Below are 27,525 nucleotides of genomic sequence, written 5' to 3' on the forward strand. Positions count from 1 at the left end.
GGAGCCCAGCAGTCCACGGCACAAGCCTGCAGACAAGGACACAGCAGAGGTTAAGGCACGGCACAGAGGAAAGACTAAAGCTGCTTAATGTGAACTTGACAGAGAAGTAAAACACAGACTGGGTTGGGGGTCAGGGGAGAATGATCAAGAGCATCAACTCCAGGTTGTGTTTAGGTAGGTAAGCAGATTTTTTTTTTTTCCCTACATTGCAAAGAGGTTTGGGCAGACCCTCAGCATCCACCACCAACACGAAATCATCCTGTGGAGGAGGAGATCCCTGGAATGCCAGAGAGACTCCGCCGTGCTCACAGCCCAGCAGACCTCCTCTGTGGTCACCTCCCTGTGGCTGTGCCCAGCTGTGGAGCCAGGAGCCTGCTTCCTGCAGAAATCCAGCAGTGGTGGAAAGGATCCAGCACGTTTCAGCACCATGAGTTCCAGGTGCCAGCTGGATTTTTGCTGCTGCTCCCAGTAAGTTAACTGGGGCATGCACTACTCGTCAATACAATCAATGGAGCAGCCTCAGCCACTAATAAATTGAGTGCCAGAGGGCTGGAAAACCTCTCCACTGCCCAGAATATTCCCCAGATAGCAGGGTGAGTGAGCTGCAGATCCCTTGGTTGAACTTGGTGCTGCTCTTAACGTGCTGGGGCACCTTATGTGTTAACAGGGAAAACCTGCCTCTCCCGGTTACTCAGCAACCTCTGTGCTCATCCCCAGTGACCCCAGCACTTCCCTGCCATGGGAAGGAGCTTGTCAGTGGAAGGGGAGCCCATGGGACCTCCTGAGGTCAGTCTTCAGCCCAGCTGATGCTCACAACAGCATCAGCACTAAGGTCAGACCAGGTTGCCCAGGGCTTTATCCCTTTGGGGCTGAAAACCTCCAAGGATGGAGCATACACAGCCTCTCTCAGGAACCAGCTGTCCTCAGAATTCATGTTTTTTCTCTCAACAGTTCTCTCCATGTCCTCCAAGGTACTGGCTATGTCCCCAACTGGTGTCACTTACAAGCAGCACAGGTGCCAGGGTGGACTCTGAGGGATTTCCCTGCTCTCCACTGAGCCTACACCAGCCAGATAAATTTTAAATCCCAGTAACTTTCTGCAATCGCAACATCCAGTCCCATGGGCTCTGGCCAAAACGAAAAGCCTGGAAAGGACGGAAACCCCAAAGCGTGACTCACCGTTGGAGGAGCCGCAGGGCCAGGTCAGGGACCCCGTGGAGTTGGTGATCAGCAGTGCAGGAGGCAGGGAAGGATCTGGAAGACAGCACATGCTGAGGAGCCCACCTGGAATCCACCGAGCATCCTCCCAGCCCTGCTGCCGTGGCCAAGGGCAACATGGGGAACAGGGAAGCCCAGGGCCATATCAGAGGAGTCCTTGGTAATTGTTTTATTCCAATCACTACCAATTGCTGGTCACTGATTCCAGGACTGAAAACAAGAAGGGAAAATCCTCATCACGGCACCAGTCTCATCTACATACCCATGAAAAGGGAGCTCAGGCAAGCATTTAGCAATGCTGGAAGGACAAGGGGTTGCAAGGAAACCCCAATCCTTCTTCCCAGAGCCAGTGTGGGCACAAATCAACCTGCATCCCATAAATTCATGGGGGGAGACTTGTACTTATCTTCTAGGTCCTAGGTTTGAGTTTTTCCCAAGGCAAGGCTTAGCATCCAGCGAACTCAGCATTAAGGAATTTTTTCGCGGTTTTCTTAAACAAAAATGGGTCCATCTTTCAGCAGCTCTGCTCCTTGTTATGTCCCATCCAGCACCTGCCACATAGCACCACAGTAGCTCCTTCCTCATCACTGACCAGTCCAAGGCACTCAGGAATTGTCTTAAAAGGTATCCTGAGACGGATAAACAACATTTGGGCTGCTGGGGGACTATCACCCTTGCCATCTCCCAAATCCTCTCCCCAGCATGGCTAAAGGCCCTGCACCTTGTGGCTGCCCTGACAGTAAAAGCAAAGGAACCAATTGAATTTTTTTTCCTGGTTGCTCTCTCCAGTGAAGCATGCATTTCCAGGAGAGGCAGCAGTAGGCTTCTCCCACCAAAAACCTTCCATCTGCTGATCCATGGCAGCGGAGAGCACAGCTCCATCCCTACATGGCCAGCTCGCCTGCTAGCTCTCATGGACTACATCAGGAAATTTGGTCAGGAATGTTCAAAAGCATCACTCAGGATGCTGAAGGAGTCATTTCTCAACAGCAGAGTGCCCAAACCCCAGCAAAATCCCGCCTCCTGCTCCCAGATAAAAGCACCTGAGGATGCAAGGAATTCCAATGCATCGAGATGTGACCAATCCCAAAAATCAGCCTCTGGAGACTACAGGATTTCACTGCCCTTAGCTCATCCCAGTGAGGCCACAGGGACCCAGGGGCTGGGCAGCACCTGCAGCTTGATGACACCCCCTGCACTGGAGCCCTCGGCCACTCCATTGCAGGGGGCTCGAAATTTGGTCTGGGATGGGAATAGAGGAAACACAAACATGTGGACAGATCTGGGGCCATCAGCAGAACGCCAAGGAGAAGGACTGAGGGTGGCTCCTTGCTCATGCCCATCTTCCAAGGTGAGCTGGTGGTACTTCCACATGGGGGCAGCTCCCATGCCTGGTCCCACAGGGTTGTGAAAACTCCCTGCTCTCCTACCACCCCAAATACCACATCCCCTACTCCACACCACTCCCCTTCCCCAAAAACACCAAAGCCTGCTGCAACACCCACCCTGCCTCTCCTGCCAACTCAGGACTTCAGCTTCCCCTTGCTGGTGAGTCCCTGGATTTTTGTGACCATCAGGAACCTTCCTTGGGATGTTTGGGACCATGGGGCACATGTGCAAGGTCCAAGCTCTGCAGAGAGCGTGGAGAGCTCGGAGAGGTCCTACAGCTTTGCTGTGACCCTCCAGGGAAAATTCAAGGTCTTTTGGAAGGCATGCCGTGCAATGGTGAGGGAGGGATGGGATGGGAATGGGAATGGCTGTGATGGGATGGATGGTATGGGGATGAGACAGGATGTGACGGGATGAGATGGATGGAATGGGGCAGGATAGGATGGGATGGGATGAGATGAGATGGGAATGGAGATGGGATGGGATGGGATGGGATGGGACAGGATGGGAATGTTCTCCCACCACACCACCAAACCCTGATCCACAGGACACCCCAAAGGCAGGAATACCAGTGAGATGGCTCCATCTGCATTGACCCCCAAGCTGCCAGCCCCCTCTGTGCTGGAGGGAACTCCCCTTCTCTCTCCTGGGGATGCAGCAGCCCCCACACTGCCGGGATCTGCGCTGCTCTGGGGTTCTGGGCGCCACCGCTCCCTGCGCAGGGAGAGAGGGATCCTGCCCTGACCCGTGTTCCCATCACCCGCCCGTCCGGGTGCTCCACGCAGACAGAGGCAACGATTGTGATGTCCCAGTGAACAAGCTGTCGGGATGCATCAGCCTCAAAGAGCAGCCTTCAGAGCTGCCTTCTCCTCCCCTGCGCTGCCCGGGCGAGGAAAATGAAATCCAGCTTCGAGCACGCACACACACGCAAACACGCGCGCACACACACACACCGCGTCACCAGTGCCTGAGGTTTTCCAGCCTTTTAGCTAAAAATCCTTGCAAACCTTGCCCACGAGGAGGGGGAGGCAGCAAGCCCGGGGTGGGGGTCGGAGGGGAGGTGCTGCCCAGCTGGCAGAGGGGCAGCCCCACGGGCAGAGCCCCGTGACGTGATGGAACCTGAGCGCTGCAGAGCCGTCAGGAGCATGGGCAGAGATGAGCTGAGAAAAGCCATGAGCAGAGCTGACATCTGCCCCCTGGGTGGGTACCTAATGAGCGGAGACACTGTCCATTTGTGGAGATGAGGAAAAGTTAAAAGATTTCCAAGCTGACACCTGGCAGCCTCCATCGGTGTTCCTGACCACACAGCACGGCAAGGAGAGCAGCGGTCGCCCCCCGGCGCTGCAGGGCTGGGTGAGCTCCATGGCCGTGGGCTTGACATCTCAGCAGCTCATCCACGCTGCCCAAATCTCCCCTGCTTGTGTTTTTCTGTCACCTTAAAAGAGAAACTGGTGCTTTATGGGAGCTGGGGGTGGCGTGGTCTGGCAGGGTCCCATGCCCATACCCATACCCCAGGAAAAGGCAGCAGCATGGCAGGGAGCACATTCCTGGGTCTAGCAGCACGCCAGACCTGCTCTAGGCTGGGATCTGGGCACGGGCAAAGGCTCCCTGTATCCTGTGGTCTCCACATCCCAGGAGCAGGACGGCACTCAGGAATGCCTCAGCCCCCGGCGTGGCCCAGCAGCCCCCCACGCTTCCACAAACCCAGTTCTGTCAGTGCCTATAAATCCAGCCTCCCTAAGCCCACTTGTCACAAGTTCTTCTGTAACTCACCTCCAGCCTCTTCCCTACCCACCACCTTCCACTGGTGACAAGACAGGAGCAATGGAGCAGAAGGGAGAGCCCTGTATCACTCCAACCGCCTCCCAGCTTTCTCCTCAGGAAAACCTGGGTCTAAAAGTACTTGTGAGCCAGTAAACAGCCCCATTCCCCCCAAAACCCACAGTGAAATGCTCTTCTCCCCACCTGCCTGCCTGCTTTCCTACAGGCCAAGTGGATTTACAGAGAAAACACCTCTCTGCAAGTATCCTGGCTGAAAGGGGAGACCCTGGAGCATCCTCAAGGCTTTTCACCAGCCTAAAAAGCACCTTAAAAAAACACTGACATTACTTCACATGGTTTTCACCACCTCCATCAGCCAACAGTCTCAGGTCTAAACCCCATTACAAGCATGACTTTCACCTTCCTGGCTCCAGGGACTTTTGCTCCTTTCCAACAAATATAGCCAGAAATGACCAAAAGAAGGGTGCAACCCTTTCCCTGGGATGCCTGGGAGTACAAACAGCAGCTGGGTTCAGGCTGCTCTTCCCTGGCACCCACTCACCTGCTGGGCTCGAGCAGATGGAGCAGCCACAAATCCCCCTGTAAGCCAGGGAAGGGACTAATCTCCTAGAGGACAAATCGATTGGCGAGGGGGGGGAACCTCAACATTCCACCTTTTCCTCCCTCCTCTGGCAAACCCAGCAGCACCCAGCACACCTAGAGGGATCACAGCACTCCCAAGGGCAGAGGAGGCACCAGGAGTTTGGGCACCTGGTGGAGACCCAGTCTGGGGACAAGCAGACATTCAGGTCACAGCGAGCTAAGCCTTACATGCCCTGTGCAGACAGGGGCAGCAGCTGGCGTGTCCCTGCGGAAAACCACATCTGGTGAGCTCTTAAAACTTCCAAAATGCTCTCCAGCCATGACGGGCTGAGGCTTCTTCAAGACTGAGAGGTCCTTGGTGGGTGTGGAAAGCCAGAGGAGCAGCCACTGGGATGAGGTGGATTACGCACAGTGGAATCCCTGGTCCTTCCTCACTGTTGGAGGAGGATTAAGTCCACTGGAGAGGGTTAGTCCAGGTTCACAGGATGAGATCTAGAGAGCCAAACACGCTCTCTCCAAAACACAGATATGCCCAGAAGGACTGGGAATGACAACGTGCCAATGCCAAAGCCCCACAGCAGATCCCACCACGGACATCACCCCATGTCCTTCAGAAAGGTGTTTCTGCCCCAAAGACCCCAAACCACAGGTCAGCCCAAAGATGCACAGCCAGGTCCCACTCCTGTGGCCATCCACAAGCGCCAACCCTCTCCAACTCATTTTCCTTCTGCTCCAGAGGCCACAGAAAGTAAGAAGGTCAGCAAATTTCGTGCCACCCTTCATTCTTCTGGGTTGTGTTCTTTTCTTTCTTGTGCTCCCTCTTCCCTTGCCTAAGGGCTGGAAAATTCCTCCTGTGTGCTGGCAAGGGACAAATGTCTCGCCAGATATTGTCGGCCCTGCTCAGAAAGCTCCAAGGCGGGAGCGCTGATGAGGACAGGCACGAGAGCTCTCAGAATCGCTTGGGAGGAGGAGGCTGTGCCCGAGGGAGAGGATGGAAAGGTACAGGCTGGGCTGTGCGGCATCTGGGTTTGGATTGCACCCTGCCCCTCAGATGGAGGATCAGGAATGGCCAGCAGAGCCCGGGGAAGCCCTGATGAGGTGTGATACCCATGAGTGCAGCACAGCACCAGGGCCACTGCACATCCAAAGGAATGGCCTGGGACAGAGGGTAAGCCATTGCTGTGTCCCTGGGGATCATGGCCACTCAAGCTATGCAGCCAAAATAGGCAATTTCAAGTCCCCCACAAATCCATCCCATTGTCCTGGAGGGGAGATTTGGGGAAAATCCCAAAATTTCCCTGAGGGAACCCCAGAAAAACCTGTTTTCCAGTTGAGGAAACTGAGTCACAGAGGAAACCACCATGGACAGGCTTGCCTGTCCCATGGAGCCACACAGAGGCCAGGGAAGGGCTTAATTTCCTAGATACCCTGGGCTCATGTTGTCATGCCCTACCTTCATGTTATCAGTCCAATAAAAGCCTTTAAATAGAGAATTGTTTCTACATTTTAAGGAAAGTTTAGAGGCACAGAGTGAGTGAGCATCTCTGGAGGTCTCTGGCCCAGCTCCCACCCCGAGCAGGGTCACTCCAGAGATGGATTAGGCTGCCTGGTATGAAATTACTCCACCCTGAAACCTCAAAACTTTTTCCAAGCCCTCCATTTTCTGCCTGCACAGAAGGAGATGTTCCCTGGATGCCCTCAGCCACTGCCATTGCCCAAAGGTCTCATTTTTATCCTTTTCTGAGCACACTGGACAGCAGGGACATCATCACCTGGATAAAAGGGGACCACTCCATGGGGGTGCCCACAGTGGTGACGTCCCCATACCCACGGTTGTGACCCCATGCCCACAGCAGTGTCCAGCCTGGAATGGCCACCAGCCCGCGTGACCCGTGCCGGGGGGAACGTGCCACCATCACCCCAAGGGTCCCCTGGACAGCCCCAGGCCCGGGATGGGGCTGTTCCTGCCCCCTCACCTCTGGAGCGGGCTGCAGGCACTGCACAACCTGGAGGCACATCTGGAAGGGTGGTGCTGCAGCTGGATGGGCAGCTCCTTCCCTGCGGAATAAAGGGAGGAGAGTCAGTTATGGACCAACTCTCCCCAACAATGTGCCTACCACAGGTCCCCATCGTGGGGACACCCACACAAGCGTCTGAACCCGTGCCAGAGATGTCACCACCACAGTTCTCTCAGGACAAGCAAGTCCTAGATGCAGCTTTCCCCAGCCCAGCTGAGCAGAGCCCTATAAGGCATGATCAGAGGCCTCTGGGGCAGCTGGATTTTCAGGAAATCATCACCTTGGGCTGAGAAAGTAGGGACAAGAGGGTTTGCTCCTGGGTGGCAGGGATGCATGAGTCATCCTCCAGCCTGATGCCCTTGAAACAGAGCCAAAAAAGCTTTTACCCAAAGTAGCCAGCAATAGGATACCAGAGCTGGAGTTCCAGCATTAACCCTTTCCTGGCAGAAGCTGGCTGGCTGCCCTGCCATGCAGACCCTTTCTCCTCCTCTGCTCAGTGCTGGGTTTTCCCCACTGTGTGCACCCACCAGATGCCAACACTGCCCTGGCAAGGGCAGGGGGGGACATGCCGTAAGACCCCAGACCTGGGCTGCTGCCAGACCAAATGGGGTTGGAAACACAGGCCCCTCAAGTGGGGAACATCATTTCTCTTCCACATGTCTCACCACAAAGCCTGCCCAGCAAACAGGACAATGTTTGGGGTCCACCAAAGTGAAAACACAACTCAAAAAAATAAAGTGGAAAATTTAAAGCTCTCTATTTCCACTGCTTTGAGGGGAAGGCTCTTGATCCCTGCAGTCCTGAGTCCTTGCTTCATTTAGGAACCCACCAACCATCCGTAGTTCTGATGGGATGGTGTGCCGAGACTTGGTGTGCCAAGACTGGATGAGCTTTCCCCAAATAGGGGGAACTAGCCTACTGGAGAACCACATATTCCCTCCCTGATGGAAAAGTGCCCCTTGGGGACAAGTGGGAATTTCTGTGTTAAAAGGAGGTTTTCCTCCCTGCAGGCAGGCAGAGAGGTGGCAGCTCCCAGCTTTCCTACCAACCTGATGACAATGGACCTATTCCTGCGTGGAAAGGTGGGAGCTTCAAACCATGGCCGTGGCAGTGGGCACGAGCATCACTGAGCTGGGACAGGGCAGGAAGATGAAGGGTGATGCTCCCAGCTCCCAGGGCTGGGAGTGAAGGATCCACCCAGGAGTGGCTGCTGCACTGCAGCCTTGCTGTACCGGGCCCCAAAACAAGCCCAGCCTCTCCTGGGGCCGTCAAAAAGAGAAGGGAAAGGTGCTGGGGGTTACACTGGTACTAAGCTGGGCTGGGGCCTCCTGCCATGGCCCCATGGACCCAAGCATCACTCGATCCACTTTAGCAGTCTGGCAGTGCTTTGGTACCTGCAAGGACCCGCCCAGGGCATTTAAAGCAAGACAGAGATTTCCCTCTCGCATTCTCCCACAGGCCGCTACGCAAATGCTCCTTGAAAGCACGGATCAGGTCATGGAGATTTTGATGAGCTTCACCTTGCCGAGGGTTCTCCATCCCCAGTTTGCTTCCTTACAGTCTGCAGTGGGGGCTGCTGAGCATCCCCTCAACCCTGGGGGATCCCTGTGCCCCTGCCAGCTCACCCAGAGCCCAGGTGCAGCGCCGTGTGTCTCCCACCAGGACCACCCGCTCCCTGGCACCGCATCCCTTGTGACGCACCGACGCTCTTGGCTCTCCCGAGGATGGGCAGCATGAACCACCCAGGCCTGGAAAGCTGGAACATCCAACCTGTGCCACAGCAGCAGCAGCAGGCGTTCCCCAACACCCCCAGCCCCCAGATGGGGCCCCGAGCTGCCCCACCTGCCCTGCCTGCCTGCAGTGATTGCCGGGGAGCCACGCAGCACCCGCACGGGGTGGGGATCCCTGCAGCGCCTGCGGGAGCGCGCTGCACTGGCCGGGCTGCTGCACAGAGCCCTCCCCAGAACGGGGGTCACCCAGGCCCCGGGAGGACCTGCTGAAAGGAGGTCAGCAAAAGACACAGCCCTGGGAGCCAGAGCTGAATAAACTGGCCCCTCCTGAGCCTGCTCCGTGCGATGAGAGGTGGTGGCTCCAGTGGGGAGCACAGGGCACCCACTGCTCCCTTGATGTCCCTCGAGGCACATACTGAAGAACCAGCTCAGTGACACAGTGGGTGACAGCCCTGTGTGTGGCAGGGGGTGGTCTCTAAGGTCCTTTCCAACCCAAATCATTCTGCGATTCTATGATGATTCTGACTTCGGAGGAAGGACACAAAGTTCTGCCTGGGGAAATGGGTTCCCAGGAGATATCTACCCAAATACAGCAGAAATTTTGAGGCCTAGGACCCCTTTTCTCCCCCCAGTGCTGATGCTGAAGCTGCATTTGCATCACTTGGTAATCACCACACCTGGAGCACGGCTCATAAATGACCACCAGCCTGACACTCGTGAGACGCCATGGGCGCTGGCACCCAAAAATAGCAGCCAGGGCTCAGAAAAGCACCGTGGGACTCCTCGGGATATTCCCAGCCAAAGTCACGAAGTATCCCCGCCGTCACCCATCCCTATGCACACTTCTCCCTGCGCTAGCGAGTGGGGGCGGAATTGGAAAGCCGTTCCCCTTGGGGATCCCCACTTATCCCCACGCGGGGACAGCACTTTGGGATTGTTTCAGCAGAGTCCGGGAGCCTCCCAGCGACGGGAGCCAGGGACCGCAAACTCCCAGCAGCCGGGAAGGCGGCAGCACACGGGGGCACCTCTTGGGGACACGGGGACAGGCTCGGTGGGCGCACGCCCTCCGCTCCCCGGAGCGATGGGGAGCGCCGGGAGCCGCCCAGCCCCGGTGCTGCCGCCCCCACACGCATCGGCGGCCCCGCACCGGGACCCTCCTTCCCCGTTCCGGGTCCCGGCCCCCCAGGCCCAGAACGCGCCCCTCAGAGAAGGCAAAGTCCTACCTGTGTCCGGACGGACGGACGGACGGAGCGACGGACGGCTGGGGCAGGGCGGGGAGCGGCGGGGCTGAGCCAGGGGCGGTGGCAGCCGGAGCCGAGCGGGAGCGCCCAGCCCAGCCCTGCCCGCACCCGCCCGGCTCTGCCCGGCCCCCCGACTTCCTGCCCCGGCCCCGGCCCTTCCCGTCCCAGAGCCAGTCCCTGCCCCTGTTCCCGTCTCTATACCTGCTCCTCCCCTGCCCCAACTCCTCCTCTAGCCCCTGCTCCTGCCCCAGCCCCTTCACTGCCCTCTCCCTAATTCAGCCCCTGCCGCAGCCCCTGTACCTGCTCCTCCCCTGCCCCTACTACTGCTCTTCCCCCTACTCAGTCTCTGCTCCTGCCCCCGCCCCGTCATTGCCCTCTCGCTAATACATCCCCTGCCCCTGTTCCTGCCCTTAAACCGGCTCCTCCTGTCCCAGCTCCTGCTTTCCACCCTATTCAGTCCCTACTCCTTCCCCCGCCCTTCACTGTCCTCGCCCTACTGCAGCCCCTGTTCCTGTCCCTAAAGCAGCTCTGCCCGTATCCAGTCCCTGCCGCTGCCCTGTGGCGGCTGGGGGCAGTCCCAGGTGACGCCGCCCACGGTGACTCTGCCCCAGGGTGGCTCTGCCCCAGGATGCTGGCATTTCCCGGGTGCCCAACACCGCCCCGTCCCCACACCCTGCGGAGCTCCTGCACCCGGAGCCGCCTGCGTGTACGGGAGGGACCCAACCCTGCCTCCATCCTGGCCACCAGCGAGGGACAGACAGGTCCCACCTGCCCGCGGGAGGGACAGCGTGCGCACCGGGAACTGACGGACACGTCTGCTGTGGTCTGGCCACCCTCCCCAGGACCACCTGGGGGGCTCAGTTGGGCTGGAAGCCTCTGGGTTGGAATATCCAGGGCTGCCTGGACCTTACAGGCTGGCTTGAGTGTGTGTGTGTGTGTGTGTGTGTGTGTGTGTGAGAGAGAGAGAGACAGTCCCCGGACGTCTGGGATCCTGCTGCCGCACTTCCAGGCGGGAAGACATAAATATTTCAGCGGAATAGCCGAGCCCTGTCAGCTTGCATTTGCTTCTGGCAGGGTGAGCGCTGGGAAAGGGGGAGGAAAGGCGGGGAGAGAAGATGCCCTCGGAAGATGCACTCTGAAGATGCATCATCTCCCGGGAGATGGGGCACTAGCTCACTAGCTCCGAGGCCCGATTCTCGGGGGGCTCCACCTCCTCTAGGGATGCTCTTCCCTCCGGAAGAAGTGCACGGCCATGCTTCAGCCCCTCCAGGTCCTGAAGGTCGGACTCACCCCATAAGCAACTCTCGGGGGTCGCTGCCAGGCCGGGTGAGGGGACGTGAAGTTTCGGAAGCTCTGCTTGGAGCACAGCGGGGACTGTTCGGGACCCTCTGGGATACGGCACAACTGCGTAGACTGGAACAAATCCACCCCCAGGAAACAACCGGAGTGCAGAAATAAATCCAGGCAGCCATGGGTATCATAAATCAGCGGAGGCAGCCAAGGCGGGGGCAGCGTCCCCCAGGACCCGCAGCCCAGCGGCCACGGCAGATGGGCAAGGAGCGGAGCCCGGCTGAGGGCAGTGGAAAAGGGGCTCCTTCACGCCCTGCCGACGCCTTCGGAGGGGCATTTGTCCCTATACGGGACTCAGGGGCCGGCACAGCTCTGTTCCGGCGTGCCCGGGCTTTTCCTGTTCCTCCTCTCCCCTTCCTCCCGCCCGCTGCACTCTGGGGTTTGGAGTCCCCACGCCGCCCCGCACCTGGACATGGACTACATTTCCCGAGGTACTCCTTCATTCTCCTCCTCCTCCTCCTCCTCCTCCTCCTCCTCCTCCTGCTGCTGCTGCTGCTGCTGCTGCTGCTGCTGTCGCTGTCCCGGGCTCGCCGCCGCCGACCGGGCTCGGGTGGCAGCGGGGAGCCGCGGATCCCGCCTGGCCGCGGTCCGCAGTGCCCATGCCCACAGGTACGGGGGGCGGGCTGCGGGTGCCGTGCCCGGGGCGCTCCCTGGGATGCCGGCAGTGTTGTTTCCCCCGGGTGCTGGGCATGTGTGCCGGGTGCTGTGTTGTTTCCCCCCGCTCTGTTGGTTCCCACCGCCGTTGTTTCGGGGTGATGAGGTGCCGCGTGCCCCCAACACCCTCCTCTGCCAAGCGCACCCCGCACCACCCCGCAGCGCCCATTCCTTGGTGCTGGGCGGTGGGAGGCAGAGAGGTGCCCGTACGGTGGGCGAGGGGGCATTCTCAGGAGCTTCCCAGCCCTTGTTTTAGGGAGGGTACCCCAGGGATTCGCGCGCCCCATTCGGCGCGGCAGCTCCGCACACAGCACGTGGCGCCTCGGCAGTGTCCCTTGTGTGCCCCAGGGCCGTCCCCTCCGGACCGCGGTGGCTCTGCCGCCAGTGTCGCCTCTGACCCCGGGATGGCAGCGGTGTGTGACGTGACAGTGATCCATGTCAAGGTCACACCCAGGTAACTCGGTGATAAGCAGGTTCACACGGTGATAACGGACCGGCTCTGCTCCCTCTCCCTCCCTTTCTCTTCTCCTTTTTCCTCTTTCCTCAACTCCCTGGCTTGCCCCAGGTACTCATGCCCTCTCACTTCGAGCTAAGTAGCTCCATGGATGTTTTGGACAAGGGGGATTGAGTGCAGCTAGGTGGGTTCTGGTCTGGAGTCCCTTAGTGTGTGGGGACACACATGCTGGAAGGTAGGAGCCAGTGCTCCTGGGAATGGAGCAGCTTCATCCTGGATTTAGTGTGGATGGTGTTCTGTGGGCCAGGGATCCATGTATATATCCCTCCTGGATGGACAGGGCAGGAATGGGGAGCGGAGGGTGGCAAACATCCCTAAGGGGTTGTGGTGCACGTGGCGGCAAGCAGCTGCTGCAGGTGACATCTACAGCCCAGCCTGGGGACAAGAAAGTGATGGAGCAGAGTCCAGGCTCCCGCAGCTGGCAGTGGCCCCGGCATGGTGCTGGGCTGGGTGTTTGCCGGGGGTTAGCCCTTGTTCCTTGCTCCTTGCCCTTCCTGCCACCGCAGGGGCCGGTGCTCCAGCCGGTGCCGGACTGGCAGCGAGGGAGCAAGCGAGCGCCTCTTTGATCCCCAGGGATCTGTTTAGGGGCTGCCCCAGCCGTGAGCTCTGGCACACACATGTTTTGGTGATACTCAGGCACCAGTGCTGAAATCCCATGGGAATGCTGCTGGAGTGGTGGGTCCTCACTGGGGTAGATGGACACTTGGCGTCCTGTAGGTTTAGGTCACCACCAGCTTCCTCTGCCACCACTGGTGCTGGCTCATGTCCCTGTTTATCCTGTGTTATCTGGCAGCAGGGCGCGGGATTATCCCCCAGTTTCACCATGCAGGATGCAGTGGGACAGAGACTAGGACCATGAACTTACTTTTTAATGACTGTGATTAGTTGTTCTGTGGTTATCTGGGTAATCAGGTTTCTAAACCTTGCTCCTGCGGCGTGTGTTGGAATAGAAGGAATCATGTGGCATGATAAGTCACCTAGGTGACTTCTTGTGGGAGTGCGGAGTGCTGGGAGGACATCAGTCCAGGCCTTCTCCTGTCCCTGCCCTCATCCCATGACTGCTAATCGGGTCTCCTGGCACTGCCAGCTTTCCTGCAGCCAAACCTCAGGATTTGAGCTTTTAATCCCTCTCTGGACCATGAATCTCGTGGCATTTTGCATTTCCCCAGGCTGGGCATTGTGTCCCCCTGGGAAGAGCCAAGGGGCAGCCGCTTGCCTGCAGCTCAGCTGAAGTCCTGCCAGTCATCCCGCTACTGAGTAACACGGGTGGCCCCGTGCCCGGTGTGCACATTAACTCATTTCCACAGCCAGCACATTCTTGTGCCGTCCCCTCCAGAGCATTCCCGGTGCAGGGCGTCTGCATCCCTCTGCCTCTGCAGCCCAGAGGAAGTGTTGCTCCAAGAAGCAGCAAAACCCCACTGAGTCTTAAAGGGGAGGAAAAGGAGGTGTTGGGAGCTGAGGATGCCCCACTGTGGATCCAGATGCTCCGTGCATCCAGGCTCCGGATGCACGTGATGTACGAATGACCCCCCCCCCCCGGCTTCTGCACAGCAAGATGCACGGCTGCTTTTCTTCTTCCCAGAACATCTCCTGGGGAGAAGGTAGTGGTATTTATTTGCCTTGCGATTCTTGAGGAATTTTGAGCCTGTGCCAAATGCTGCTTTTTCCACAGAAACTGCAGCGCCCTGGTTTTCCATGCGTCCGAGAGCGCCTGTGGACAGAGAGGGGCTGCGTGGTCCAGCAGAGCCAGTGTAGCTGATGGCTCCCAGGATAATGCTGCTGTCCTGCTGCAGAGCCGTGCCCAAGAATGATGGCGCCAAAAAGCCGGCGCCGGAGAAGGTGCCGGACCAGCGCTGGAAGCTACAAGTCTGCTACCTCTGCTTCTATGGCTTCATGACACAGATCCGGCCTGGGGAGAGCTTCATCACCCCCTATCTGCTGGGGACCGACAAGAACTTCACAAAGGCAGAGGTGAGCTGTGGACATCTGGTCCCCCACCCTGGTGTCCCCCTTTATGGCCATGTTCACCATCCTGGGGCTGTACAGAGCATCCCTTGGTGCTTCTGGGGTGCACAGGGGTGTCATGTCCTGGGCATGGCAGCATGTGGTGACTCATGGTGGTGCTTTCTGGGCAGGGAAGGTGGGGTGTTGTGGGGCCTTGTCTCACTTGGCTGTGAGGTCACCCTATGCCCTGAGTCTCAGGCTCAACTTGCCCTGGCATAAAACCTCGTGCCCAGGCTGGCAAGTGATTTTGGGGGCAGTGTGTGACTGCTGCCCAACTTAGCAGCCTGTTGGAGAGTGCTGGGCTGGGAGAAGTCATGCCCCATCCCACTGGGGAGACTTTTCCGTGATGGCATAGTGCACTGCTAGGCCGCTGGCAACGATGGGGTTAGACAAGGAGGGGCACAATGTCTTCATCTCCCAACCAAGGGATGCTGGCCTCAATCCCAGCTGGCTGCTGCGCTGTGGGAACGCTGCATTCCCGGCACGGGAAGGGGCCAGGGCTCAGCCAGACCCCCAGCTGAGCATGCTGCTGGTCACAGTCCTCCCCGAGGAGGCGCTGCCATGGGGGTCAGCAGCCAGTGCCCATGCCACCTGCAGGTTGGGGGGCATTGCCAGGGATGTGCCCAGCGCTCAGCCCCTCCTTGCCCTCATGGCAGGTGACCAATGCGATCACACCGGTGCTGTCCTACTCCTACATGGCCGTGCTGGTGCCCATCTTCCTGCTGACAGACTACCTGCGCTACAAGCCCGTGCTGGTGCTGCAGAGCCTGAGCCACATCTCCATCTGGCTGCTGCTGGTGCGAGGCAGTTCTGTCCTGGCCATGCAGCTGATGGAGTTCTTCTACGGCATCACCATGGCTGCCCGCATTGCCTACTCTTCCTACATCTTCTCCCTGGTTGCCCCGTCCCGCTACCAGCGGATGGCCAGTTACTCCCGCTCCGCTGTGCTCCTGGGGGTTTTCACCAGCTCCGTGTTGGGCCAGCTCTGCGTCACCTTGGGTGGTGTCCCCTTCCTCACCCTTAACTACGTCTCCTTGGGCTTCGTCAGCTTCGGCCTCATCCTCACCCTCTTCCTCGAGCGGCCCCGGCGCAGCCTCTTCTTCAATCGTCCCGGGGGGGCTGGTGACGCCGCTGTGCCCACCGAGCTGGACAGGATGGCCGGGGGGGACGGCGGGAGGGGGACACGGGGCTGGCGGGACATGGTGCTCTGCCGGATGCTGCAGGAGTTGGGAGCGCTGGCCAGGCAGCCCCAGCTCCGCCTCTGGTCCCTGTGGTGGGTCTTCAACTCGGCTGGGTACTACCTGATGCTGTACTATGCTCACATCCTCTGGAACGAGATCTCTCCCTCCACAGACAACCGCCGGGTGTACAATGGAGGCGTGGATGCTGCCTCCACTTTGCTGGGTAACTCGCCTGGGTTGGGACACTGGGGGTGTGGGGGGACACTCACATTCTGCTGCCTCCTGTGGGAATGGCTGGGGACACCAGAGAGGCAGGGAGTCACTGCTGTCCTGCTGCACCCCTTGGGAATGGTGGTCCTTACGGTATTTTTGGTGGTTTGGCATTGGGGATGACATTATGGTTACTGGGCTGGGTCCCAGCTTAGGTAGGGCGGGGGATCCTTGAGCTGTTCACAGCATCCTTCATCCCTCCTCAGGAGCTGTCGCCTCCTTCGCTGCTGGCTACGTGAAGATCCGCTGGAAGCTGTGGTCAGAGCTGGTGATTGGAGTGGTTACGGCATTCCAGGCGGGATTGCTCCTGCTTATGAACTCCACCACCAACATCTGGCTGTGCTATGCTGCCTACATCCTCTTCCGTGGCTCCCACCAGTTCCTGGTGCCCATTGCCATGTGCGTGGTGCTCCTGGGGACCCACTCCCACCCCGGCAGCTGGGTTGATGCCAGGGGTTCACCAGTGCTCCCATTTTTCCCAGTTTCCAGATTGCTACCTCCCTCTCCAAAGAGCTCTGTGCTCTGGTCTTCGGGGTCAACACCTTCTTTGCCACAGTGCTGAAGACCATCATCACCATCATCGTGGCTGACAAGAGGGGCTTGGGCTTATCCGTGCATCCCCAGGTAGGGGTGGGGTCGCACCTAGGGTGGGGGTGGTCCCTGAATGATGCGGGATGAAGGGAGGGCTCCAAGTGCTCTTCTCCCCTCTCTCCTCTTTTACAGTTTTATGTGTATTTTGGCTACTTCACCCTGCTGGCAGTGGTCTACCTGTTGGCGGCCATCAGAGTGGGTGTCCAGCACAGCCACCGCAGGCAGCCGGTGGAGCTGGCCCTGGCCAAGGAGCCGTGCCAGCTCCCAGTGGAAATTCCAGCACAGGAGAAAAGCCCAGAGGCGGGCACCGTACGAGCCTGAGCGCTGGTGCCGTGACACTGTGGCCGGCTCTTGGCTCCCCACGTGAGCATTGTCGTCGCCACCGTGTGCTCGGCATCCTGTCCCACTGCTGGTCCTGGCTGCTGTTCCGTCAAGGATGGAACGGCTGGGACATGTCTTCTGCTCTGTGAGGACAGGGCTGTGCCCCTTCCCTGTCCCCACACACAGAGTGGGGGCAAGATTCCCATGGTACGACTGCCATGTGTCACACACACACAGGGTATGGATGGGGATCCCATCCCGCTGCATCCCCATCATGGTACGGAGCCAGGCTACAAGAGAATGTTTCTTTATTCAGTGCCTTTAGAAAATGGTTTATAGGACACAACCGATGACAAAAAAAAAATATAAAGATCCACACGCTTTAAATTGCATTAATTACACAAAATACAGTAGACTGTAAGAAATAGAAACCGTGTGACTCGCACAGCTTTTATGGTAATAATTTCCATAGAATAACAAAAAAGCTAGTTACAAATTTCTCTTTTTTCTTTTCTTTTTTTTTTTTTGGTTTTTTTTTTTAGCACCTTGGATTTGCCCCCACCAATTCCAACCAGCTTTGCTGTGCCTTTGCCATTCGAGCCCAGCAAAGGTGGCACGGGGAGGGGGAATTGGCAGTGCCGGCCCTTGGTAGCACATGTGCTCAACACGCACACATAGAGAAACACGTGCAGGGGCACAGCTGGCCACACCTTGGGGCCACCCTGTCACCCCAGTACCTGGGCTGGCTGGAGCTGTACCTGGGCTGTGGGGGCACAGCCGGGGATCCCCAGGGTGCATGGATGGGATGGGGGAGACCAGACCCCCACCAGAGCTCTGCTGGCTGAGAGGTGGAGGTGAGAATGATGATGGGATGGTCCTTACCTGGGGAGGATGGAGACCATCTGGGAGAGCCCCAGCATCACCACAGGACAATCCCTTGGGTGGGATGCTGGTGTCTTGGCTGGAGAAGACCCTATGGCCTCAGCAGCGGGGATTTGGTTCCAACCCCAAGCTCCTGGTGAGGACAGTGTGGGGCCGGGGGCTGGGGTGAGAGAGGCCCTACAGGCTTTTTTTACGGGCGGGGAACAGCCCACATGGCAGCATTGAAATCTCCCTGCCGAGCATCCTCCCACCCAGCCATACCAGAAACAGCAACTGAGCAGGGAGGGGAACAAGCTGAAGTGGTTAAATATTAGGAGTTAGAAGAGGAGGAGGAGGAGGAGGAGGAAGGCCACCAGCCCATGGCTGCCCTGCCCCGGGTGGGACCTGAGCCCCTGCCAACCCAGGGCAGGGGCCATGGCAATACTCTTTGGCTTCAGGTCTGCAGGAGAACGAAACCCTGCGGGGCAAGAGTGGGCGCGTGGAGGGGGCTGAGGGGCCCAGGGGTGCTGGGGTGCAGGCTTGCCCAACCCTCCCCAGGGACATGGGGGTACTCGGGGGTGCCAGGGCGGGTATCACTTTTTGGTGGCGGTCATGAAGCTGTTCTCAATGCAGAGGACAATGAAGGCTTGCTGGCAGCTGCTGGCTGCCTGCTCCAGCAGTTTTCCAGAGGCCAAGGAGGAAGCCTGGCCGGTGACTGCGCGCTCCTCTGTCCGCCATGTCTCGCAGTAGCTCTCGGGCAGGCGCCGACCCTTGGCATCTGAGCCGTGCCAGACGCTCTTCTGCGGCCTGGAAGGGTGAAAGGTGGGGGGCTGCTGCTGCCCCGCCATGCTCCAAACCCCAATTCCTCATCACTCATCACTCAGTCCTGCACTCACCATCCCGCATCCCGCAGGACATCCCGGCCATCAAAGGAGAGGATGCGGGCGCCGGTTCTCAGTGGGGCCCCGCTGCCCGTGAAAAGGGCTTCCCAGTTATTGAAGAGCACTTCATCCTGGTGGGAAGGGTGGGAAAATGGAGGAGGAGGGGGTTTAGCACTGCCTGGACCCCAGGAGCAGCCCAGAAGCTCCAAGCCCCAGCAGCCTCTGGGAAGGAGGTGCTTCATAATGGATGGCAGCTTTGCTATGCTCTGCATCCCAGACCTTGGTGGTGCTGGGTTAATAGCTGGACTTGCTGATCTTAAAGAGATCTTTCCCAACCGTAATGACTCTGTGATCCAATGAGAGCTCAGAGAGTGTTGAGAAGGGGATGGGACAAGCATACCCGGAGGTTGACGATGGGGACGGCGGCGCGGTCAGCCCTGCGCACGATGCTGTAGAGATCCTGCAGGCGCGAGGACAAGAAGGCGCGGAAGGTGCCGGCCAGCCCAACCTGTCGGGCTTGCTGGAAGCACTGGAAATCAGCACCCCGGATGCCACGCATGCCGCCGCTCAGTGGGGTGTTCAGGGCCACCAGGTGAAGCTGCCAAGAGGGGACAACAGGGCTTGAGGGATACAGCTTTGGCCACCAGCATCAGCTCCCCTCAGCCTGCATGTGGCACTCACGGCAGGCTGGAAGTCCTGGTGCACATGGGCAGCCACAGGGGCGGGCTCTGGCCGGCGGTGGATGTAGTACCCGTTGATGAGCTCGTGCTGGTGGTGCAGCAGGGGCTGCTCGGGCAGGCGGTGCTGGTTGGCCACCACCTCGTCCCCACGCCAGGGACGGGCGGTGGCCGAGGGGACGTGGTTGCGGAGCGGGTGCATGGGCCCGCGGGGCTGGGGGCCGGCGTAGTGGAGGGTGGGCGGCTTGTCGTACACCTCGTTGTCCTGGGGAGGGGGACACAGTTTGGGGGAGGTGTGGTGCCCCAGGTGGGGATGGGGATGGGGATGGAGAATGTTGGGCATGGATGGAGGTGGTTGTGGTTGGATGAAAATGGGCATGGAGATGGTCGGGGTTGGATGGATATGGCGCTGGGAATGGAGATGGTTGGGAATGGGGATGGATATGGTTGGGGATGAATGGAGAAGGAGATGAAGTTGATTGATGATGGATAGAGCTGGTTGTGGATGGGATGAGGATAGATGAGGATGGAGGATACGGATGGGATTGGGAAGGAGGATAGGAATGAGGACGTGCATGGGAAATAGAGGACTCACCAGAGCCGAACTGGGGATCAGATTGTGCTCCTCCAGCTGCAAGGGCATGACACATCAGATTCCAGCTGCCTCCCTCTCCTCTTCCTCGCGCACGGGTGGGGGGACCCCAGGCATCACCAAGAGTCCCCACCGAGCCCCCGGGGTGGTGCTGTGCGTATCCCCCTCCAGCCGGGCAGTGCAGCCCTCTGCCCCCCACTCACCAGCACCCTGCGGAAGCCCCCGCGGAGGCGCACGTAGAGCTCCTGCCGGTCCGTCAGGAAGACGAGGCCGCCCTCGGGCAGCTCGTGCGCGGCGCTCAGCATCGCCTGGTACGTGGGCATGGCCTGGAGCTGTGGGCACAGCCCGGGGCAGGGCTCAGGGACCGGCTGCCTGCACCATGGGCAACCCCTGCCCAGAGCCCTGACTCACCCCCAGGGATATCCCGCTAGTGCCTGGTGGTCCAGGGGGTCCTGGTGGTCCCGGGGGTCCAGGGATGCTGACAGCTGTGGGGGAAGGAGGGTGAGATGGAGAGAGGTGCAGCATGGGGAGGAATGCAGAGCTGCAAGGAGGGATGCATGGGATACAATCGGGAATGCTGGGGGGGCAGGGAGGGATGTGGGGGTGCAGGGTGGAATGCAGCAGAGCAGGTACTCACCTTGTCTGTGGGGACCTGGGAAGGAGGGTGGCCCGGGTGGACCAGGAGGGCCAGGGGGGCCCTGCCGCCCCTCGTATCCGATACCAGGGGGACCCTGAGGTCCTGGAGGCCCCGGTGGCCCAACAATACTGTCTCCCTTGGGACCCTAGGCAGTGTGAGAGAGAATCTGTTGGAGCAAAGCCCCCAGGGATGCCACCTCCCACTGTGCCCCCCTTTACTCTCCACCCTATGAGGTACTCACCGGCAGCCCGGGGTATCCCTGGGGCCCTGGAGGCCCTGGAAGTCCAGAGACTCCAGGACTGTAGAGTGGGGTGCTGCCTGGCTCGCCCTTCTCACCCTTGGGACCTGCATCCCCCTTGTCGCCCTGTGGGATGGCACAGTCTTAGGGTGAGCAGCTGGGATGCGCTGGGCACCCCAAGTGGTGCTGGGTTCCAGCTGCCAGCGTGCAAAGGGCTTACCCGCAGGCTGGTACCAAAGTGACTCACGTCGTAGGGGAACTGGCCTGTGGAGAGAGGCAGAGGAGGGGAGAGGAGTCAGGATGGGCGTGAGCCACCGCCTGCCTTCCTCTGCCAGCAGGGACCAGTTACCTACCTGGCGGTCCTGGGGGTCCGGTGTCACCTTTCTCTCCCTTTTGTCCTGAGACCTGGTGGAAACCTGTGGGGAGCAGCAGAGATGCCATCTCAGAGTTGCAGCTACAAGGGATGGGAGGGGGTTCCTCCCCGGCCCTGCTTTGCCAAGGTTCCCCAAAATGCCCAGAGGGGGTGGGGAGAGGGACACCCACTTACCAGGGAACGCTGGGTGGCTGGAGTCACTGAAAGTCTGTGGAGATGCAAAGGAAGTGGCTGCAGAGACAGCAGCATCCTTGGAGACCCCCCCTAATGCTGGTGACAGTCCCACATGCCAGCTCCAGCCAGGATGTCACCAGAGCATTCTCAGTTTCCTCCAGGCAGGCAGGGGACACTGGGGGCCCAGTCACCAGCATGTCCATCACGGTGACCGTGGTGATACTCACATTGCCATTGTTGTAGACTATGCTGCCAGGTGGCCCAGGGGGCCCAGGGGGTCCTGGGGGGCCTGGGGGACCCTGTGGGGGTCGAGAAGATTTGTCAAAGTCCTGCAAAGGGGACAATCCCCACCATGGAGGGGGACAAGCAGCCCCTGAGAAAAGGAGACATGCCCTTTGCCTGAGGGATTGGGGTCCTTGGGGAGACCCTCAGGGTGTGTGCCCCGGCCTGCAGGGCCAGCAGCTGGGGGGTCACAGCAGTGCTCACCCGCAAGCCCCGCACGTCCGCGGGGTCACCCTTCTCGCCCTTCAGCCCGTTCATGCCAGGACGTCCCTGCGGATGAGCAGCGCAATGAGCCTTGTCCCCGCTCCCCTGCCAGCCCCCGGTGTCACGTCTGGGGCTCCAGAGTCACCTCCGCCCCCCCAGCACCCCCCATCCCTCAGGGACACGGCGGGGCGTGGGGCTTGGTGCGTGCAGACGCAGAGGGGGGCGCGGTGGACACAAACAAACCGGGAGCAGCTCTTACGGGTCTGCCCGGAAAGCCAATCTCTCCCTTGGTCCCTGCTCGTCCTGGGGGACCCTGGAAGGGAAAGAGGATGAGGGTGAGGGATGCTCAGTATGGAGGCGTCCCCTCTGCCTAGGATCATCTCCATCCCTCCCCATGCGACACAAGGAGGGGGATGGTGAGGGTGACTTACCAATGGTCCCATTGGGCCCTGCAGCCCTGGCTCCCCCTGCAAATAATGGAGACGGACAGGGCATCACCACTGGGACCAGCTGGCACTGTCCCAGGGGGATGTGCCCCCCATTCCTGCCAGGAACCCACCTTTTCTCCTTTCACCTTGGCAGTGACCACGGTCCCGTCAGGGCTGATGATGACGCCGGGCTCCCCCTTCTCCCCCTGCAAGAGAAGAGGAGGTGAGAGGGGACACGCAGGGACCAGGCTCCCTCCCATGACAGAGCTGGTGTCACCTGATGGCCAGGTAGGATAGGGGACCAGGAATGTGACCACTCAATGGGGTGCAGGTGGCCTGGAGCAATTACCTTCAGCCCTGGGGCACCCTGGGGACCAGGTGACCCCTGGTCTCCTTTCGGTCCCACCGGGCCCTGCAGAAAGGACACAGAGTCCATGTCATTCCCAGCTCAACAAAGGCAGGCTCCAAACTCCCCCTCCATCACCACCACTCTGCAGCAAAGCACAGCAGGACTGGCGACCACAGCTGTCACCAGGGCCACCCCGTGGTCCCCAGATGTGTCACCAACTCACCGGGAAGCCAGCGCGGCCTGGTCTGCCCTGCAGAGAGAAGCAGAGATGCTCCTAAGAGCAAACCCCATCTTTCCAAAAACAGGCTGCCCTCCTGGCACTGCTGAGGGGTGGGCACAGGTGGCAGGAGGGCACCTACCTCTGGACCAGGAAAAGCCACCAAGGACTTCTGCAAAAAGAGACAAAATGAGGTTTTCCCCCCGATCTTGGCTCTGAGGGTCAGAGCTGCTGGCAAGGTCTCCCTCACGATGGCTGCTGGAATACCCCTTCCCCTGCCCCGTGCTGAAGCCAGGTGCCACCACTTACATCTTCACCGGAGACCCCGATGACCTGTCCGGGGGGACCAGGTGGGCCGGGGGGGCCAGGCAGCCCCACTCCATCTTGGCCTCGCTCTCCCTGGAAAACACAAGCCATCAGCCCCGGGACACCAGTGGCTGGTCCCCATCCCCAGCCTGGTGGCACCTACCTTCTCACCAGTACTGCCTTTGTCACCTTTGGGTCCCTGCAAAGAGGAGCAGGAGGGAGTGAGTGCCAAATGGAGAGGGACTCTGCCTCACCAGTGCAGACCCCCTCCCACCTCTGGCTCAAAAATTCCTTCAGGCAGCCTCACCTCTGCCTCCAGCTCCAGGCAATGGGCCGAGCTGCAATGATTTTGGGTGGAGGTGGTGGCCAGTGAGGTGACAAGGTGGGGGGGACAGGATCCTAGGGGGTGTGGGCACCCCTGACATGCGGTGAGCCAGGTGCCACAGCAGGGAGGGGGAATTTGGGCTGCTGGGGATGGAGCAGCTGCCATCAAAGGTGCCCTGCCTGGAGTGGAGGCGTGTCTCCTGGAGCTGGGGGGCTGAAGCTCCTACCTGTGGTCCAGGGAAGCCCTCCAGGCCAGGGCGGCCATCCAAGCCAGGCATGCCAGCATCTCCCTGCAATGGGAGCAGGAGAGGGCAGGATGCAGCCTGCAGAGCACAGGGGTCCTGCCTGCTGCCCTGCACACCCGGGTGCTGGCACAAAGCCATCCCAATCTCCCAGTGCTCCTACCTTTGGTCCCGGCAAGCCAGGCTGTCCGGGGCTGCCGACCTCTCCCTGCAAGGAAAGAGGTGTCAGAGGCATCCCTACAGGCTGCCTGCAGGGATCCCACGTGGATGGAGCCAGGAGCATGTTGTAAGGGTTCCTCACCTTCAGCCCCGGCAGTCCTGGCACGCCCTGCAAGCAACAAGGGGACCATGAGCACTGGGTGATGGCAGGGGACATGATGGCCAGGAATTCCCCAGGGAGCCCAGGATGGAGAGGAGGGAAAGGGCAGGACTGGCCCTACCTGTGGTCCTTCAGGCCCAGGCGGTCCAGGGGTGAATGACAGCCCCGAGCCCTCCATGTCACCCTAAATGCAGGGAGAAGGGGCTGAGCTGTGTCTGTCTCTGGCTCCATCCCATCCCAGCCCATCCCATCCCATCCCAGCCCAGCCCAGCCCAGCCCATCCCAGCCCATCCCTGCAGTGACCACTCACAAATCCAGCCTCGTAGCCCGGCCCCGGTGGTCCCGGGGGGCCGGGGGGCCCTGGCTGCCCTCGGGGTCCCACGGGCCCGGGAAGGCCGGCTAAGCCCATTTCTCCTGGGGGCCCTGCTGGTCCTGTTTCTCCTTTGTTGCCCTGCAAAGGAGGCAAAAAGGGCACGGATGGAAGGTGGCAGTGGTCACTGCCTGGAGCTTGCAAGCAGGAGGCAGAGCATCCCCTCACAAATCCCCTCTGGGACAGGACATGGAGGATCTCCCTGATGTTCCCCTGTCTAGGGGCTTTGTGGGAGGGGGCATTGCCCAGCTTGGGCGCCCTTCATCCCACCAGCTCTCCTTGCAATGTCCTCAGTGGCCACCAGAGGCTCGTCTAAAATCATAAAATGGGAATGTCTTTGCACGTGGGGCTGGCTCCACTGCTGCAGCAGAGCTCAGTGCCGTGAAGGAATGCTCACTGGTATTCCAGGAATTGCAATGGCTCTGGAAGCAGCGAGCTTGGACCTTACACATGCTGCCGCCCCATCTGCCCTCTGGGTGCTGCAGAAGTGCAGAAAGTTAGAATTAAGGTTAAGAAGCCTTAATTTTTGAGGTTTTTGCCCGCAGTTCAGGCTGTAGTGGACGGTCATCACAAGGGGCAGCATCCCAACTCTAAGGAGCTCCCATCCCAGCAAGCCTTTGGGGATGCAGGGTGGAAAGAAGCTGGAGCAAGCAGGCAGGAGAGAGTGATGCACAGAAGATGGGGTGTTTTCCAGTGGGGTGTGAGCATCCCCCAAGCAAAGTCTCCTCTGTGTCTTGAAACACCTCTCCTTGGTTTTCCTGCCCACTTCCTGATGTGGCAGTGCCTGGAGCAAAGCCAAGGCAGGGTGGCAGGAGCCCAGTGAGCATCCTTTGTGGGCTCAGCAGCTCCATGCACCTTTGACGTACGGCCCTGATCTGGGAGGAACACAAGTAGCAGCACCCCCCTCCCCATTCCTGTGCAAGACGGCTCCCCCAGGCAACATCCCTGCCTCCAGTCTGCAACGGAGGATCCAAAAAACCCACCCCAGGCACAGTACCTTGGGTCCTGGTAGGCCAGGGAGGCCAAGGTCACCCACATCGCCCTGGGAAGGAGAAGAGGGTGTGGAGAAGCTGCCCAGCCCCAGGCAGGAGCAGAACGGTGCTCCCCAGCCCAGGAACTGGCGCCTCCTAGAGATGTGGGACGGCTGTGACACGCTCCTGGGGCACACGGGACAGGGCCAACCTGCCACTCACCCGCTCTCCTTTGGGCCCCGGCTGCCCATCCTCCCCATCTCTTCCTGGAGGACCCTGAGGACCCTGTAAGATCCCAGGAGTTGGTTCCAGCACAGGAAAACCCCGTGGGGCTGGTGGGCACTGAGCCCCCACCGCCACAGAGTGGCCCTGGCTGGGTCTCCCTGGCCACCCCCAGACCTACCGCTGGCCCCGGGGGCCCGGGGGTCCCGTCCCTGCCTGGCGGCCCCGGCGGTCCCGGCAGCTCCGTGCGGTTCGTCCCAAACCGTCCTGGCTCCCCGGGCAAACCAGGCACACCAGGCGGCCCTGGGGGACCAGGTGGCCCTCGTGGACCCTAGAAGAGACATGGAGGGCCATGGCTGAGGGTGTCCCCTGCTCCCAGCTGGCAAGACAGGCACTCAACCCCACTCACCCGCAGGCTCTCCAGGTCACCAGCGAAGCCAGAGCCCTCCATGTCGATGAAAGTCTGGGAGAGAAGCACAAGGGGGATGTCAGGGCACTCGGTGGCACTGGGGCTCGCCCGGGGGCTGGTGGGATCACTCTGCACCTCTGTGGCTTGATGGACCCCCCATCCCTCAAATCCCTGTGTCCCAGGGGGCACCCACCAGCTTGTCATTCTTGGAGGAGGGTCCCGGTGGTCCCGGAGGGCCAGGTGGTCCAGGGGGTCCCCTCGGCCCCACGCCTGGGTCACCCTAGCACAGAGGAGAGAGCGTGGTTTGGGGGTGCAGCTGAGCTGGGACGAGAGGAAGGGGGGCAACACTGGCACTCACCTTGTCCCCCTTCAGGCCCGGCTCCCCCGGCATGCCAGGGAACCCTGGGGGCCCCATTTCACCCTGCAAAGGGGAGCAGTGGAGGGTCAGCAGGTGGCAAGGCAAGGGGGTGGCCATGCCCCATCACCCTGCTGCACCCCCTCCACCCCACTTACGGGTTTGCCGTCCTCGCCAGGATCTCCCTAGGGATGGCAGAGAGGGGACAGGTCAGTGTGCAGGCGGGTAGAGTAGGGGCACAGGCACACCCTGTGTGGGGGGAATTGACTCACAGGCTCGCCATCCCTGCCAGGGGCTCCGTCCTTCCCCGGTGCCCCCGGAGGGCCAGTGACCTGCTCCAGCACCGAGCCATCGGCATGCCGAGAGAGGGTCCCGGGGAGTCCAGGGTCACCTGGTTCTCCTTTTTGGCCTTTAGAGCCAGGGTAGCCAAATCCAGCACTGCCCTAGGGAGGGGAGGGAGATGGGAGAAGGTGGCAGGTCTCTGAGCTGGCAGCCTGGGTAGGGCATAGCTCTGTGCCAGCTCCCCCAGTGATGCTCACCTTGACACCCAGGTCTCCTTTCTCCCCCTGAAGATCAGAAATAGAGAGAAGTGTGTGTCAAACACAGACATGTCACTCGCACCCTCGAGCCCCTAGGGACCAGCTCTCACCCACCTTTTGACCCTTGACACTGCCTGGCCCTACAATGCCACTGGTCCCTGAGTCCCCTTTCAAGCCACGTTCCCCCTTCTCTCCCTTTTCGCCTTTCCGACCGGCACCTGTGGAAAAGGAAAAGGACCGAGTCGGGGCTGAGCATGGCCACACTACCGCCCTGTCCCCACCTGTGCACCCTGGGGAAGGGGAAAGATGCTGGAATTACCTCCCGTGGAGACCCGCAGCGTCTCCTCTGCTCTGGTCCTCTCGGCTTGCTGCGGGGCCCCCCCGGCACTCCTGGGGCCACTGCCCCCCACCACGGGCGGGGAGGTCACGGGGACGGCGTCCAGCAGCCCTGGGACACCCTGCACCAACAGCGAGGGGACACCACGACACCCTTCACCTCCCAGTGCCTTCCCGTAAGGGACAGGAGCTGGGACATCATCAAACATGCCATGACCTCAGCCATGCAAGGCACTCTGCTCTCCGCATCGCGAGAATTTTGGGGTCCTGCCCTGAGTGCTACACCTGCGGGCAGCAACTCACCTCGACCTTGCCTGAGGGCTGCTGTCTGCCTTCCATCCCGCTGCCAAAATCCCCAGAGACCTGCGTTTGCC

At 60.0% G+C, this 27,525-nt stretch overlaps 2 protein-coding genes across 3 annotated transcripts in view; one reads left to right on the forward strand and one right to left on the reverse strand.

The window, feature by feature from the left end:
• The first annotated feature begins 11,719 nt into the window (after positions 1–11,719).
• SLC19A1 (solute carrier family 19 member 1) lies at positions 11,720–17,379 on the forward strand. Of its 2 annotated transcripts, none has more exons than XM_054278019.1 (6): positions 11,720–11,741; positions 14,151–14,449; positions 15,139–15,886; positions 16,140–16,332; positions 16,416–16,557; positions 16,657–17,379. In XM_054278019.1, exons 2-6 carry the CDS (start codon positions 14,237–14,239, stop codon positions 16,843–16,845), a joined length of 1,485 nt encoding a protein of 494 aa, XP_054133994.1. In that variant the 5' UTR covers positions 11,720–11,741; positions 14,151–14,236; the 3' UTR covers positions 16,846–17,379. The 2 variants fall into 2 exon arrangements, with proteins under 2 accessions (XP_054133994.1, XP_054133993.1); XM_054278018.1 differs by lacking the exon at positions 11,720–11,741 and adding an exon at positions 11,829–11,919.
• A 134-nt stretch (positions 17,380–17,513) lies between these two features.
• COL18A1 (collagen type XVIII alpha 1 chain) overlaps positions 17,514–27,525 on the reverse strand; it is a 35,693-nt gene continuing 25,681 nt past the window's right edge. The window contains exons 5-43 of the mRNA XM_054278017.1: positions 27,455–27,514; positions 27,135–27,273; positions 26,930–27,033; positions 26,816–26,842; positions 26,549–26,719; positions 26,435–26,461; positions 26,280–26,342; positions 26,115–26,201; positions 25,922–25,975; positions 25,694–25,843; positions 25,513–25,575; positions 25,317–25,361; positions 24,260–24,400; positions 24,071–24,133; positions 23,932–23,958; positions 23,794–23,838; positions 23,616–23,678; positions 23,228–23,263; positions 23,068–23,157; positions 22,901–22,930; positions 22,765–22,791; positions 22,542–22,604; positions 22,324–22,398; positions 22,196–22,231; positions 22,024–22,077; positions 21,765–21,830; positions 21,506–21,577; positions 21,279–21,312; positions 21,085–21,147; positions 20,952–20,995; positions 20,735–20,857; positions 20,494–20,638; positions 20,268–20,341; positions 20,060–20,188; positions 19,860–19,895; positions 19,269–19,529; positions 18,988–19,185; positions 18,603–18,718; positions 17,514–18,513 (exon numbers count right to left, since the gene is read on the reverse strand). Coding sequence (XP_054133992.1) covers positions 18,300–18,513; positions 18,603–18,718; positions 18,988–19,185; positions 19,269–19,529; positions 19,860–19,895; positions 20,060–20,188; positions 20,268–20,341; positions 20,494–20,638; positions 20,735–20,857; positions 20,952–20,995; positions 21,085–21,147; positions 21,279–21,312; positions 21,506–21,577; positions 21,765–21,830; positions 22,024–22,077; positions 22,196–22,231; positions 22,324–22,398; positions 22,542–22,604; positions 22,765–22,791; positions 22,901–22,930; positions 23,068–23,157; positions 23,228–23,263; positions 23,616–23,678; positions 23,794–23,838; positions 23,932–23,958; positions 24,071–24,133; positions 24,260–24,400; positions 25,317–25,361; positions 25,513–25,575; positions 25,694–25,843; positions 25,922–25,975; positions 26,115–26,201; positions 26,280–26,342; positions 26,435–26,461; positions 26,549–26,719; positions 26,816–26,842; positions 26,930–27,033; positions 27,135–27,273; positions 27,455–27,514 — 3,315 coding nt within the window. The 3' untranslated portion in view covers positions 17,514–18,299. The remainder of the gene's footprint in view (positions 18,514–18,602; positions 18,719–18,987; positions 19,186–19,268; positions 19,530–19,859; positions 19,896–20,059; positions 20,189–20,267; positions 20,342–20,493; positions 20,639–20,734; positions 20,858–20,951; positions 20,996–21,084; positions 21,148–21,278; positions 21,313–21,505; positions 21,578–21,764; positions 21,831–22,023; positions 22,078–22,195; positions 22,232–22,323; positions 22,399–22,541; positions 22,605–22,764; positions 22,792–22,900; positions 22,931–23,067; positions 23,158–23,227; positions 23,264–23,615; positions 23,679–23,793; positions 23,839–23,931; positions 23,959–24,070; positions 24,134–24,259; positions 24,401–25,316; positions 25,362–25,512; positions 25,576–25,693; positions 25,844–25,921; positions 25,976–26,114; positions 26,202–26,279; positions 26,343–26,434; positions 26,462–26,548; positions 26,720–26,815; positions 26,843–26,929; positions 27,034–27,134; positions 27,274–27,454; positions 27,515–27,525) is intronic.

Source organism: Melozone crissalis, unplaced genomic scaffold, assembly GCF_028551555.1.
Source record: "Melozone crissalis strain CALT ecotype California unplaced genomic scaffold, PUWL_Pcris_2 ptg000023l_1, whole genome shotgun sequence".
Classification (NCBI taxonomy): domain Eukaryota; kingdom Metazoa; phylum Chordata; class Aves; order Passeriformes; family Passerellidae; genus Melozone; species Melozone crissalis.

What these genes read in the sequence shown, in the direction of transcription:
- SLC19A1 (XM_054278019.1), top strand. Translation starts at nt 14,237, where the DNA reads ATGGCTCCCAGGATAATGCTGCTGTCCTGCTGCAGAGCCGTGCCCAAG. An exon ending in TGCTGCCTCCACTTTGCTGG is followed by an intron (nt 15,887 to 16,139) that starts GTAACTCGCCTG and finishes ATCCCTCCTCAG; the next exon opens with GAGCTGTCGCCTCCTTCGCT. An exon ending in TTCCTGGTGCCCATTGCCAT is followed by an intron (nt 16,333 to 16,415) that starts GTGCGTGGTGCT and finishes CATTTTTCCCAG; the next exon opens with TTTCCAGATTGCTACCTCCC.